At 43.2% G+C, this 15,300-nt stretch overlaps 1 protein-coding gene across 1 annotated transcript; it reads left to right on the top strand.

Annotated features, from left to right (window-relative positions):
* The first annotated feature begins 227 nt into the window (after positions 1 to 227).
* GADD45A (growth arrest and DNA damage inducible alpha) lies at positions 228 to 3,350 on the top strand. Its single transcript, XM_045986119.1, has 4 exons — positions 228 to 473; positions 1,002 to 1,103; positions 1,356 to 1,593; positions 2,673 to 3,350. Exons 1-4 carry the CDS (start codon positions 430 to 432, stop codon positions 2,784 to 2,786), a joined length of 498 nt encoding a protein of 165 aa, XP_045842075.1. The 5' UTR covers positions 228 to 429; the 3' UTR covers positions 2,787 to 3,350.
* The last annotated feature ends 11,950 nt before the right edge of the window (positions 3,351 to 15,300 follow it).

Here is a 15,300-nt window from a genome sequence, read left to right as displayed (position 1 = left end):
GCTACCCCGCCCTCCCCGATCCCTGCGCCGCCCCCGCCCCCTAAGCTCGCCTTCCGCCTGGCTCCACCCCCTTCCGCTCCTCTTCCCAAGGTTCCAGAGGCTAGGGTCAAATTGTAGGAGCAGGCTTATTTGCATAACCCAATGGCAGTGCGTATGCAAATGAGGCGGGTGGTGGTTGGCTGGAGGTTAGCCGGATAACTACGGCGAGCTGGGTCTTTGTCCTTCAGTGGCTGTGAGGCAGCTGCCGGTAGGGAGTTGAGGGCTTGCCGCGGGCGAGCGAGTGGGGCGGGAGGGCCGGCCGGACGGAGCTGAGGCGGCGGGCGCTGGAGGAGCCTGTGAGGGAGTGCAGAGAGCAGGCGCCCGAGCGCCCACAGTGGCAGGAGCAGCCGGCACGCCGCTCTCTCTCTGTGGGGGACCCGCAGTTGCAATATGACTTTGGAGGAATTCTCGGCTGGAGAGCAGAAGACTGAAAGGTAAGGCGGCCGGAGCCTCTCCCGGAACTCTTTCTCGCCCACTGCGCGCGTCCGGGGTGTGCAAGTTTGCCGGGGAGCGAGCGGTTAAAAGTTTGCAGAGGCACCTCCCGCCGGTCTCTCTTGGGAACCTTCTCAGGGGCGCCGGTGGACGGAAGGAGCGTGCCCCCTAACCCGGCCGAGCCCCTCTGGGCCTTGGAAAAGGGCAGAAGGGACCGTCCCTGCCCCTGCGGCTCCTGCGGCTGGCAGCCTGTGGCTGCGCCCAGCCAGGGACTGACTGGCAACGCCCGCGGGGGAGGGTGAAGAGTGGCCCTCTCGGGGCTTTCCGCAGGCCTCCTGGTCTCTGGGCTTGCGAGGGATCACGGGTATGCGGGGCGCGGGTGACAGGGCCGGAGGAGGCTTGGGTTTGCAGAAAACCCAGCGGCGCGGTGGCGCACGGCCTCGAGAGGAAGGGTCGCGGTGCCAGGCAAGGGGGCGGCTATGGGAAGGGACCTGCGCTGACAGGACCCTTTTGCTCTCGCTCGAGGATAGGATGGATAAGGTGGGCGATGCCCTCGAGGAAGTGCTCAGCAAAGCCCTGAGTCAGCGCACCATCACCGTCGGGGTGTACGAGGCGGCCAAGCTGCTCAACGTGTAAGTGGGGCCCTCTCGCGTCCCCCGTGGCACCCCTTCCCGCCCCAGCCCGGAGGCAACCTCGCGGAGAGCCCCTCGCCCTGCGGCGCAGTTTCCTGCGGCTTCCCATCTGCCCCGCGGCCCCCTGCCCCGGAGGTGGGGTGAGGGGAGCGAGCAGGCCGGGGCGCGACCTCGGGGCCCGGGCGGGTGTTGCGGGCGTCCACGCAGACGGGTGGTGCCTCTGCGCTCACCCGCCCCTCCCGCTGCCTTCAGCGACCCCGATAACGTGGTGCTGTGTCTTCTGGCTGCGGACGAGGACGACGACAGGGATGTGGCTCTGCAGATCCACTTCACCCTGATCCAGGCGTTCTGCTGCGAGAACGACATCAACATCCTGCGCGTCAGCAACCCAGGCCGGCTGGCAGAGCTCCTGCTCCTGGAGACCGACGCCAGCCCAGCCTCGAGCGAGGGCGCCGAGCAGCCCCCGGACCTGCACTGCGTCCTGGTGACGGTAAGCGAGAGGGGCCTGCGGGCCCGTCCGAGTTCAGAGCCCTGGAGGGAAGTGATCTGAGGGTTGAGAGTCAGTCGCCTGACTGCAGATCTGCAATGAGGGGGAGGGCTGCAGCGTGGCTGCCTTTGCTCCATTAAAGCGTGTGGCTGGACTTTCAGCCGAGATGTGCTGGTTTCATCATCAGGATTTTCTCTGGTACAGAACATGTCTAAGCACGTTAGAGGCTGCCAGCAGCGGAAGAGATCCTTGTGAGTCAGCACTGTCAGCCCAGCTACTCCCTACCTACATCTGCACTACCTCCCGTGACTAATTCCTTTAGTAGGGCAGATTAGATAAAGCCAAATAAATTCCTGGCTCACCCTCATTAAGGAGTCAGCTTCATTCTCCACCACTCAAAGCTAAAAATAGAAATGGTGTAGGAGACAGACCTTATTAATTCCCTAGAAATATATTAAGAGGGTGGAGTGGGGATTTTTCTTTGCAATTGTGCCTTTTTTTAATGGACACTTTTTTCTGATAAAAGCCTTTGATAGGTAAATTACTTGTGTTTCCGAAGGTAAATATGATAGCTTTGTCTTTTACAGTTCACTACCTTTTGGCTGGTCTAGTTAAGTGGCAGCCCAATCATTTTGCTACGGGGGAAAATTACTACTCTGTCTTTAGGGGGAGGACATCAGGTGGCAGCTCCTGTTAACTGTTATGCAGCTCTCATCTCATTGTACACAGAGCATGGAAATATGTCTCAGAACTGTTTCACTCAGGTCTCTTCACAGGACAAACCCATGAATGATACTATCATGCAAAACTAATTAAGTCTCATGCAACCATATGTATATGGTTCGGAGGGTTGAATGTATTCTTACTTTTCAGAGTATGGGTTAGTGGAGAATTACCCTTAGTGATTCTGCAGGAAACCAACTACCTAGAAGAAAGTTTATTTTTTATGGTTGTAACTAGTCTCTATGTCACACAGCCAAAGTATAGAATGTTCAAGTTGTCTTCCTCTTGACATGAGTGTCATTATTAGCAGATGCTGATTTTTTTAAATAGTAAATTTATTTTTCTCATTTAATTTCCAGAATCCACATTCATCACAGTGGAAGGATCCTGCCTTAAGTCAACTTATTTGTTTTTGCCGGGAAAGTCGCTACATGGATCAGTGGGTTCCAGTGATTAATCTCCCTGAACGGTGATGGCATCTGAATGAAAATAACTGAACCAAATTGCACTGAAGTTTTGAAATACCTTTGTAGTTACTCAAGCAGTTACTCCCTACACTGATGCAAGGATTACAGAAACTGATGTCAAGGGGCTGAGTGAGTTCAACTACATGTTCCGGGGGCCAGAGCAAGATGACTCTGCAGATGGAAAGAGGTGAAAATGAAGAAGGAAGGTGTGTTGCAACAAATACAAGTCAAAAGGAACAAAAAATTACAAAGAACCATGCAGAAAGGAAAACAAACTATGTATTAATTTAGGATGGTTGAGTTACATTTACATAAACCAAATGTGCTTTGTTAAAGTTCAAATGTGCTGCAGTAGTTTGGGTATTTTTGGTTTATATGCCCTCAAGTAAAAGAAAAGCAGAAAGGGTTAATCATATTTTAAAACCATATTTTATTGTATTTTGATGAGATGTTAAATTCTCAAAGTTTTATTATAAATTGTACTAAGTTATTTTATGACATGAAAAGTTATTTATGCTATAAATTTTTTGAAACACAATACCTACAATAAACTGGTATGGAATAATGGCATCATTTCTTAATGTGTGCTTTTGTTTCTTCTAACTTGGAATGTATCTTAAATTTTTTTATATGGAAAAATTAAAAACCCTTCTGAAATCATGTATCTACAGTATATGTGTCTCTCTCTATAGGTAGAGATTTGCATGTGTCATGTATCTGTATCTTTTCCACTTTTATGCATTTGGGCTGGACATGGCATAATTTTCTTAGTCTTTATTTAACAGACATCTTACTGGTGCCTTACTCTACGCTATGTCCAAAGTCCAAAAGCCAAAGGTCATTTAAGAAGCCTTGGGGTTGCAGTTGGGGAAAGAAGTGTTTGAGATTTCACTTGCAACATTGGAATAATGACCATTCAGTGACATGAATGTCATAGTAAGAATATATGCAGAATGCTAAGGAAGCAGAGAGGAGAAAGTGACCAAAGTTACCTGCAAGAGCAGGTCATTTTACATGGGTCTTCGAACTCAAGTTTCACTTCCCCAGCTAGAGAGGAAAAGGATGTTGCTGGCAGTGACCCTGGTTTGTGCAAAGGCAGGTTCCCTGAAAGACCCACCCTGGTTCAGGAACAAAGGGTGATTCTGTGTGCTTGTGGGGTGGAAGAGAAGGGAGAGATAAGGTGGAAAAAGGGGGTGGGGATTAGGCCCAGACTCTGAAGGGCGTTTGGGCTGCTTTCTGTAAACTCTGGGGATTCGGCCGAGGCCTTCACAAGGGGAGTGACGTGATCAGTGTTCTGGGAAGATAACTTCAGGACCCGTGAAAGAGTTTACAGGGATAAGAGGCTGGAGGTGACGCCAATCAGGAAGTGACTGGACCAGGCCAAGGCTGTGCAGTTTGCAGACCATGTTTAAGGAACAAACAGGGAAGTGGCCTGGCAAAGAATTCCGGTGTCCCTCTTCTCTCTAGAGCTGTATGTCTTGCAGCTGCACGTTTCCGCTGTGGTTTCAAGGGGTCTGGTTGGATTCGATGAGAGACGGAAGAAAAGAGCAAAAATGAAAGGCTTTAGCAGAACAATCCCCTCTTAGTTGGAACAGTCACTTGATAATTAACTGTAACAATCTCCTCTAGGTATATAGCCAAAGAAAGCAAAAAATGCCTACTGAGGAGAAGCCTAACATAGATTTTTTTTTTCTTTCCTTTTTTTTGGCCTATTTGGCAAATGGCACCCCTCCCCCACGGCTCCCCCCACCATGTGTCTCCCATCCTTGTCATGACTACAGATCATTAGGAAAAGATAGAAGTCAGGAGAGAAAACCAAACCAACTAATAGTAATACAAGGCTCCAAGTTTCTGCATCTTACGAATAACACAGGCCCAAGAAGCCCTTCACCTCACAGTTAAATTTCTGTTTTTCCACATCTGCCAGAAATGTGGGTTGTTAGGCCTTGTTTAAGCTCATTGTATTTTATTCAAGCTGGTGCCTGATCCAAAACATAACGGGTGCTTAACCTTTGTTTTACTAAAAGATGGAGAGCGGTGGGTTTTGAATAGAATGTTCTTACCTTCTTAGTAAGTAAGGATTTTCAATCCTCTTCCACAGTTGCTTGACTGAAAACCCTTGCAAAACTGAATGAATTAAGCCAAGAAGGCAGAGAAGAAAGCAGCCATCGTTAGTTCCTCTGCATCTCGTTCCCTTCAGCTATAAAATGGACGTAAAATGACCCAGAATTGTCACTCTACAAAATGTCTTTGATGAGTCTACAATTGTCTTCTGCAAAACTATAAAACTAAAGCGAAGGGCTAATGTCTGGTTCATAATGGTAGCCCAGGACTTAGCACACTTCTCAGCAAGCCGTAGGTATTGAATTAATATTTGTTGGCTCGATGAATGAGTTAGAAATAATGAATGCAAATGATCTGGCACGTGATGGGTGCTCAGTACAGTCTATTCCTAAAATGCAGGCGAAGGCAATCGGGTTTCTCTGATGCTTTAAAACGCAATATAAATCTATTAATTTTGAGAAAGGAGTTTCAAACCTTTCTTCTATATTCATAGTGCTTAGAGATGGGAAGGGGTAGTATCCATTCTTCAGATTGTTTCGTTTCAGGAAGAGCCCAATAATTAATGCAAAATTGTTATCTGGGGTTTTAAGTTGTAACTTTTGCTTTTCTTTCCTGACTGAACATAACAAGAAGTTAACATGGCATTGAAAAACCCGACCGTGAAGCAGTTAATTGTAAACAAGTGTGCAATTACCTGGGCAACTTCTACCTCTAATGAATGTTAGTATTCTTCAGTCGTTGCCTTAAATGCTATTAAGCCTACTTGTTGCAAGTAGGTGGAAATGTTACAACAAGAACGAAAAGCCCTTCATCTACCTAAGGTGTGTTGTATTTGGAAAATACCTATTTTTCCACCGGCAACTTCACCCCAGTGTTGTAAATACCATTGCCTCCTTTTACATTAACCAAGGCCTTAGTAAGTTAAACTTCTATAATAAAAGGACTCATGAAGATAACTAATCTCCTGTGATACATATATTATTTCCCAATTAAATAAAAAGGGTTCTTTCTAGGAAAGAGCATTTGTATACTATCAACTGGAAGCATTTCCAAAGCATCTTTTGAGATGCTTTCCTGTAACCCTTGTGAAATCCTGGTTTCCTCAGTTTTCAACTATGTAAGTTAAATTTTATTCTTTTCCATGTGGTAAAAGGCTGCAAGCAGTGAGATGTGTTTCTTTCAAATGAACCAAACTCTCAGTGGCATGATTTAACATGGGGCCATCATTCCTCAAATGGAATTGAAGCTTTTTTCTTTCTTTTTAACAATCCTTAGGAAAACACAAGAAACTCTGTGAAAAGGTTGTATTCATGAAAACCACCAAGAAATGTTTAGTGAGTGCTTATTATGGGCAAGGAGCTATGCTGGTTATATTGAAGTCTGCAAAAATAAATCAGTCAATCAATCAATCAGGCAACTTCTCTGGCCTCAAGGAGCCCCAAGCAATGAGACATGGACATCAATAGATATAATCCAAAGCAAAAAATGCCCAGTAACAGATGAAAGGTCCAGAGAACTGCTAATGGGAGTTCAAATCTTAGAAATCTCAGGAGGGCATATGGGGATGGCATAGGAAGGAAAGGTAGGAAGCTCTTTGATCAGAAGTGAACATTGTATTTTGCAAGCCACAGAAATTACTTAGTTGATTGACAATTGAATGTAATTCTGCCAGGAGCTATAGAGATTACATAAAATGTAGCCAATGGGAGCATTTGTCCTTAAATTTATAATCAAATAAGAAATCAAGATCAGCACATTTATTCCTTTAACACTATTTATTGAAAGGGTGTCCCTGGCACTGGGTTAGGTCCTGGGGCTACAAAAGTGGAAAAGCAAGGTCTCTGCCTTTAGTGGAAACGCCTGACATCTGCGATATGGAGTGGTAAGTGGTGATGTGTTATATTCGAGGCGTAAGTGTTCCTGGGGGACAGGAAGCTTTGCCAGATCAGTGAAACTTGAAGGATAAAGAGCTCTGCCAGGGGACAGTGAAGAATATTTGTTCCAGAAGGGGGCGGGGGACTGCAGTTCTGAAAGTGTGAATTTAAGGCATGTTTGAGGCTAGGTTTGGAGGGCAACCATCACACACATAGGGTCTATTACGTGCTGAGCACTGTTCTAAGTTCTTTATGGTAACATGTTAGGATTCACAATAACTCTGTGGAAGTAGGTACTATTGCTGCCATTTGGAAGCCAAACAGTTGGATACACAGAGAGAGAGAACTTTGCCTCCAGTCATACTGTTAGTAAGTAGCAACTCTAGGGTACAAATTGAGGCAATCTGACTCCAGGAACCATATTTTCCAGTGATAGGTGATGAAGTGGGAAGGGTGGTAGGAACGAGACCAGGAAGGGTCCTACAAGTCACCCTTTTTAAAATTAGGTGACAGAAAATCATTTAGGGGCTCCTGCCCAGCTCAGTTGGTAGATCATGTGACTCTTGATCTCGGGGTCATGAGTTTGAGCCCCATATTGGGTGCAAAGATTACTTACTAAAATGATTTTTAAACCCATTTTAAAATAACCATTAACACTGAGGGAAGAGACAGAGTGCCATCACTAGTGTGAGAGGCAAGGAAAAGATGCTATGGCTCACAAAGTCCTAATGCAAAAACTCAGCTAAGAGAAACTTGGCTTGCTGTGAGGAGGCTTCTCTCTTAGACAAAGATTTCCTGTTTGCTATAGACCTCACCCCTCCCACTTGTCAACTCAAGCCTGCTGGACTCACTTAGGCTTCCCGTGGTAATCCTTTTAAGTATGTGGGGGCCACCCTTCACCCCGAACAATTCACATCTCTCAGTCTGGGGCTCAGAATTTTCCTGTGTAAAGGGAGGTGTTTGCACTATCAGAATTTTTCAATTGTTCTCATACTAATAAAGACCTACAGTGGTTTGTTTAAAAATTCAGCTTCAAGACCCTTCCCAGGGGCTTCAGATTAAGTGGGAGCTGAGTGAGATAAGGCTCAGAATTTATTTTTTAACAAGGACGCCAGGTAATTCTTATCCAGGAAGTTTGAGAAGCACTCTTGGCCTTCTTCCAGGTGAATTTTTTTGTTTGTTTGTTTGGTTTTTTTGTTTTGTTTTTTTTTGGCTTCCAGGTGAATTTCAGCAGAATGATTCTACCAATTTAGGGTAGGGGGAGGGAGGGAGGAGCTCACGTTTGATCAGTTTCCAGCCTCCCTGATGCCTGGCTGGCCAGGAGCTGAAAAATGCACATTTCTCTGCAAAGGCTGAAGTATTTTCACGGAAGAGATAAAACCAGAAACACTTGCTACCTGTGGACAGAATAAGAATTTACCAGTTTACTACGGTGTTTATTGCATAAGTTACAATGACTCCGAGAGGCAGAAAGAGTCCACACACAGAACAGCTCTTAGAACGCTGCCTTGAAATGGCCGACCAGCAGACCTGTTTGTTAGGTGCTGGGCGCAGTGCTGAGCACTTTGGGCGACACAAGGAAGAACTCGAACCGCATGATCAAAACAACCGGAGTACGGCTCAGTGTCAGGCACAAGGTAGGAGTTTGGGAAGTGAATTGAGTTCATATTTTTCTTCTATCAATTAGCATTTTCTGGCTTAGAGCATGTTTTCACATTTATTAATTTGGTCCCTTGCTAAAGCAACAGAGGCTTAGAGAGGTCCAGAGACACCTCCAGAGTCACAGGGCAAGGAAGAAAAAGAACCAAGAGTTTTACTGTGAATTCAGTCCTCTATATCCTGGAGCTGTCTCTCAAAGAGGCCAACCAGACAGCAGAGGTTAGCCTGGGGGAGGGTGAAACTAATTGGATCTCATCTCTTACTTATCCAATAAGTGGGACAGAGCCTCAGGAAAACAAAAGGAGACAGAAACCAGGAGGGAATTCTAAGAATTGTTCTCTTTCATCTTGGAACTTCATCTTGGGAAAAGTGATCTGTATGTCCCTGAGGTGCTTTTAGGCTAACACATTTTTTACAATTAAGTAAATAGAGAAAGAACTTACTATGCACAGAAATAGCAAACTTTCTTAGTTTCACCACTTAACACCGGATTATGTCACCCTATTACAATTGTATTACAATCATCAAAATAATCATTTCACAAGAAATGGCTCACCTGGAGAAGAGCCTTCTGATTTCACATTGCCTCTTGGTCTGTTAGGGACTCAGCTTGCAAAAATAAAGACCAAGAGTGTAGTAGTTAAGACCATGGGCTTTTATAGGCAGAAAGATCTGGGCTGGGATCCTTGATCCTTGCTAGAACTTCGGAACGTTAGTGTAACTTCTCTAAGTCTCAGTTATTTCTCCCACGAAATGGGAAAACAAACAAGGCATATTTCCTTGGTTTGCCCTGACAATTAAAGGAATTGTGTGTAGAAAACAGGTCGGTTCCTGGAAGTACTCGATATAAAGATAATTATATCTCCCATGAGTCATTTTCTGTGTATTCATGCTATGTATGTATTCTATGTTATCTGTATTTGTAAACTAGAGGGTGATCCAAAGAAAAAGGAAAAGCCCCCAGTAAACCAGATAGGCCCACGGTAGGGAATATGGAAAGATACCATCCAATTAGATTACGTTCATTTCGAGTAAGCTAGTCTCTCCTCCATTTTTATTAATTTAGCTTGGTTCTTTATTGCTCATTTGAAGTATCAGAACATTTTCTGTTCAAAATCAAAGGTTGAGCACACACCGTGTGCGGAGTGCTGTGCTAGAACTTGGTATGTAAACGTGATTATGATGCAGTTTCTACCTGAGTCGAGTATAGGAAGCTGACACGTTTTCAAGTCAGTGTAGTATCTGAGCAAATCTGGGCATGTGCTGTGTGTGTGTGCGCGCGCGCGCGTGCATGTGTAGGGTAGTGGTGGTGGTGAGGAAGCCTTCCAGGAAAGATGCTTGACCTGAATTTTGGAGCATGATTAGGAACTAGTCAGAGGAGAAAGGTGTGGCACACAAGGGACTCCTGTCGGTGGTATTTACTAGAGGATTAAGTGTTAAGGAAGGGAGTGCAGAAAGGCAGCAGAGAAGGTAGACAGAGATCAGGTCATAGTCTTACCTACCCTTCTAAAGAGCATGGACTTTGTCCTGAAAGCATGGAGAGGACTTGGGCGAGGTTTAGGTAGAAAAGTAAAGTGGTTAAATTGGAGTGTTCTATGACCCACTCTTCTGAGATGGGTTCAGCTGGTCAGGCCACAGCATGCCGGATGGGATTGGAAGGCTGTATCACATAAGGAGATAGCTATTGTTGTCATCTTTCCAACCCCCTCTCCGTCTTCCTTCTGTGAATCTTCCTTCTTATTAGCACTCTCCACCTCAGCCTCAAGGGTAGATTTATAAGACAGGCCTAGCCAATCCTCTTGGCAATGGTGACTGGTTTGGGGATAGATATGTGACTTCAGCTGGATCAATCAGAAAATGTCCTGAGACATTTCCGCTAGAGTAAAGACTCTCTTTTTGGTGTTGGCTAGCTGATGGATGTGTCTATGATTGCTAGCAGCAGGCTTGCCTCATGGAGAATAAGGCTACTCAAGAGGAAAGGTCAGAGATGAAACCTGAAAGCAGAGCTCCTGGATCCAGCCGTACCTGAAGAGAGGCCCATGGATTTTCAGTAACGTGACTTCCCAAGTTTCATTTGTGACTAAAAGTATTATGAGCCACAGAGACCAAGGAATTTCTAGGAAGTGAGATTTGGGGGGCCTAAACTAGGATAGTCCTAAGTAAACTGAGATAGTTGCTCACCTTAACGCCAGAGGCAGGATGCTTTTACAGTAGTTTAGCCAAGGGATGATATGGGCCCAAATTCATAGTTGATGAGGAAAGTCAGGGATGGATTTGAGAAGTATTTGGGAAATGAAACACCCAAGAATGGATGATCAAATGTAAGGAGAGGGAGGATTCTTGAATGTCTCTCTGGTTTCCAGCTATGGCAGTTTAGAGATGAGAGTGCTAGCAATTAAATTTGAGGCAGGGAAAAGGGTTTCAACACATTATGTTCCAAGTCCTTGTGCGCTATTGAAATGTCCTATAGGATAGGTAAGTCTGATGCTTGGACAAAAGATCAGCCAGATGTATAGATTTGGGAATCTTTAGCCTATGATAGCAATCATAATGGATGGTCTCCGCAAGAAGAAAGGGTAAAGCAGAAAGAGCTGCAGTGGGCTAAAGATTAAAACTTGGGATCAAGGGTGGGATTTTAGGGGTTAGACATATGAAGAGGAGCCCGAGGAGGGAAAAAGAGTTGATATCACAGAAGCAAGTGGTGCAGAATTGTGAGTTTATGAAAAAGAATGATTCAGACAGGAGTCCTTGAAGCAGAAACTGAAATGCTTCATTGAGTTTGGAAATTGGGAGTTTATGGCCATTTTAGTGGGTGAAATCTGTTCCATTACAGTGGTGGGAATAAATGCAAGATTGCAGCCAATGAGAAGATGGGAAGTGGGGCAGAGAAGACAAGGAAGGGCGGTCACTTTTCGGAAATTTTTAGTAAGGGAGAGAAGATGGTAAGGGGCTTAGGGAAGAGTTGGAGAATTTGGACTTGAACCAGAGTTTGCTTCTCAACCTGTCCTTTACCCTCCCTCCCCCCTGCAACCTGTCCATTTGATGGAAGATATCTGGACAGGTGTAATGGAGACATTTAAGTGTGGGAAGGTAGTAAATTTAAGAATTCAGGCCAAATGGCTCCAGCATTTTGTGTGCTTGATGGTGAAGGCAGAATTGTTTGCCTGGTGGGAGGGAGATAAATGGGGGAGGTGTTGAGGAGGGTGATAATAGTTCAGGATGAAGGAGGAGTTGGACAGGTCAATGATAAAATTGTGAGACACTTCTGGGGACTCAGCAGAGATTAGAAACACCACTGCCAGTTTCTCTCTACTAGTTTATTTTCCTTGTTCATCCTAATTTTCTTTATGAAAACAAAGGTTATGGCAGGACCCTGCTTAAAAACCTCTACCAACTCCTTCCCCTTGCCTGTATAATCAGTACAAACTCTTTGACTTGAGCCAAACTTCCTTCCCTGCCTCATCAACATTCTCCTCTCCATATTCCTGCCACAAAGATCTGTGTTGTTCTGATACTCTAGAGTCCTTAATACAAACTTAGTGCATTTGTATGCACTTTTCTCTCTGCTGAGAACATCCTGTTCCTGTTCTTTACTAAAAAACTCCTACTCAGCCTTCAATACCCAATTGATATGTTGTCTCCTCTGTGAGAACTTTTTTGACTTAGAGCCAACTTCTTGATCTTTTTTAAAAATTGAATTTAATTTTAATTCCAGTATAGTTAACATACAGTGATACATTAGTTTCAGTTATGCAATATACTGATTCAACAATTCCATACGTCCCCTGGTGCTTATCACAAGTTGACTCTTTAATCCCTGTCACCTATTCCACATAACCCCCAATCAACCCGCCTGGGGTAACCATCTGTAGTTCTCTGTAGTTAAGAGTCTCTTTCTTCGTTTGGCTCTTTCTTGTTTTTCCCTTTGTTCATTTGTTTTGACTTGGTTTCCACCTTTGAAATCATATGGTATTTGTCATTTGGCTTATTTTGCTAAGCATAATACCCTCTAGATCTATCCATGTTGTCAAATGGAAAGATTTCTCCTCTCCCTCTTCCTCCCCCTCCTACCCCTCTTCTCCCTCCTCCCCCTCTCCCTCCCCCTTCTTCTTCTTCTTCTTTTTTGAGAAGGGGAGGGTGGGCAGAGGGAGAGAGAGAGAGAGAATCTTAAGCAGGGGTCGATCTCCTCAGAGATTACAACCTGAGCTGAAATGAAAAGTCAGACACTTAACCAACTGGACCGCCCGGGTGCCCTAGGATTCCATTCTTTTTTATGGCTAGATAATATTCCATTATATATTGATGCCATTTTTTCTTTGCCCATTCATCTATTGATGGACACTTGGGCTACTTCCATAATTTGGCTATCATGAATAATGTTGCTGTAAACATAGCGGTGCATGTATCACTTTAAATTAGTGTTTTTGTATGTTTTGGGTAAATACCCAGTAGTATTACTACTGGATCATAGGTTTGATCTATTTTTAACTTTTTGAGGAACCGCCATACTATCTTCCATGGTGGCTGCACCAGTTTGCATTCCCACCAGCAGTGTACTAGTGTTCCTTTTTTCTCCACATCTTTGCCCGCACATGTTTTTTCTTGTGTTTTTGATTTTAGCCATTCTGCTGGGTATGACATGATATCTTGTTTTAATTTTGGTTTGTGTTTCCCCAATGGTAAATGATGTTGAACATCTTTTCATGTGTCTGTTGGCCATCTGGATGTCTTTTTTGGAGAACAGTCTGTTTATTTCTTCTGCCCATTTTTAAATTAGATTCTTTGTTTTGGGGGTGTTGATCTATATAAGTTCTTCATATATTTTGGATACTGACCTTTTATCCGATTAGTCATTTTCAAGTATCTTCTCCCATTCAGTAGGTTGCCCTTTAGTTTTGTTGATTGTTTCCCTTGCTGTGCAGAAGCCTTTTATTTTGATGTAGTCCCAATATTTTATTTTTGCTCTTATTTCCCTTGCTTCAGGAGACATATCTAGAAAAATGTTGCTATGGCCAATGTCAGAGAAATTACTGCCTGTGCTCTCTTGCAGGATTTTTATGGTTTCAGGTCTCACATTTAGGTCTTTAATCCATTTTGGAATTATTTTTGTGTATGGTGTAAGAAAGTGATCATGTACATTTTGCATGTAGCTGACCAGTTTCCCCAACAGCATTTGTTGAAGAGACTGTATTTTTCCCATTGCATATTCTTTCCTGCTTCATCCAAGATTAATTGACCATGTAACTGTGGGTTTATTTCTGGATTTTCTATTCTGTTCCATTGATATATGTGTCTATTTTGTGCCAGCACCATACTGATTTGATTACTACAGCTTTGTAACACGATGTAAAGCCCAGAATTGTGATGTCTCTAGCTTTGCTTTCCTTTTTCAAAATTGCTTTGGCTAGTCAGGATCTTTTATAGTTCCATATACATTTTAGGATTGTTTTAGCTCTGTGAAAAATGCTCTTGGTATTTTGATAGGGGTTACATTAAATATGTGTATTGCTTTGGATAGTATAGACATTTTAACCGTATTTTTCCAATCCATGAGCATAGAATGTCTTTCCATGTGTGTGATCTTCAATTTCTTTCATCAGTGTTTTATACTTTTCAGAGTATAGGTTTCTCACCTCTTTGGTTAAGTTTATTCCAGGCATTTATTGTTTTTATTGTTTTTGGTGCAATTATAATGGGGCTGTTTTCTTAATTTCTTTCTTCTACTTCATTATTAGTGTATAGAAATGCCACAGATTTCTGCACATTGATTTTGTATGCAATTTTACTGAATTCCTTTATCAGTTCTAGTAGTTTTTTTGATAGCGCCTTTAGGGTTTTCTCTTTTTTTTTTTTAATTTTTTAAAAAAGATTTTATTTATTTATTTATTTGAAAGAGAGCACAAGCATGGGAGAGGGAGAAGCAGGCTCCCTGTTAGGAGGCTTGATCCCAGAACCCTGGGATGATGACCCTAGTTGAAGGTGGACACTCATCTTACTAAGCCACCAGGAGCCCCTAGGGTTTTCTATATATAGCATCATGTCATCTGCAAATAAGGAAAGTTTTACTTCTTCCTTACTGATTTGGATGCCTTTTATTTCTTTTTGTCTGATTGTGGTGTCTAGGAATTCTGGTACTATGCTGAACAAAAGTGGTGAAATTGGACATCCTTGTCTTTTTTCTGATCTTAGGGGGAGAGCTCTCACTTTCCCCATTGAGTATGGTGTTTGCTGTGGGTTTTTCATATATGGCCTTTATTATGTTGAGGTATGTTCCCTCTAAACCACTTTGTAGAGGGCTTTGATCATGAATGGATGTTTACTTTGTCAAATGCTTGTTTTGTATCTATTAAAATTATCATATGGTTTTCATCTTTTCTCTTATTGATGAAATATATGACATTGATTGTTTTGCAAATATCGAACCACCCTTGAAACCTAGAAATAAATCCCAGTCAATCATGGTGAATGATATTTTTTAATGTAATGTTGGGTTTGATTTGCTAGTATTTTTGTTAAGGATCTTTGCATCTATGATCATCAGAGATATTGGTCTGTAGTTCTCTTTATCTGTGGTGTCTTTGGTTTTGATGTAAGTGGCCTCATAGAATGCATTTGGATGTTTTCCTTCTATTTTTTTGGAATAGTTTGGGAAGAATAGGTATTAACTCATCCTTAAATATTTGGTAGAGTTCACCTGTGAACCATCTGGTCCTGAACTTTTGTTTCTGGGTAGTTTTTTGATTACTGATTTAATGTCCTTGCTGACAACTGGTGTATTCTAATTTTCTGTTTCTTTCTGCTTCTGTTTTGGGAGGTTATGTTTCTAAGAATTTATCCATTTCTTTTAGGTTGTCTAATTTGTTGGCATATAGTTTTTCATAATATTCTCTTAACAATTGTTTGTATTTCTGTGGTGTTTGTTG

Source organism: Meles meles, chromosome 1 (assembly GCF_922984935.1).
Source record: "Meles meles chromosome 1, mMelMel3.1 paternal haplotype, whole genome shotgun sequence".
NCBI classification, from domain to species: Eukaryota; Metazoa; Chordata; class Mammalia; order Carnivora; family Mustelidae; genus Meles; species Meles meles.
This window is presented reverse-complemented; position numbering and strand designations above follow the sequence as displayed.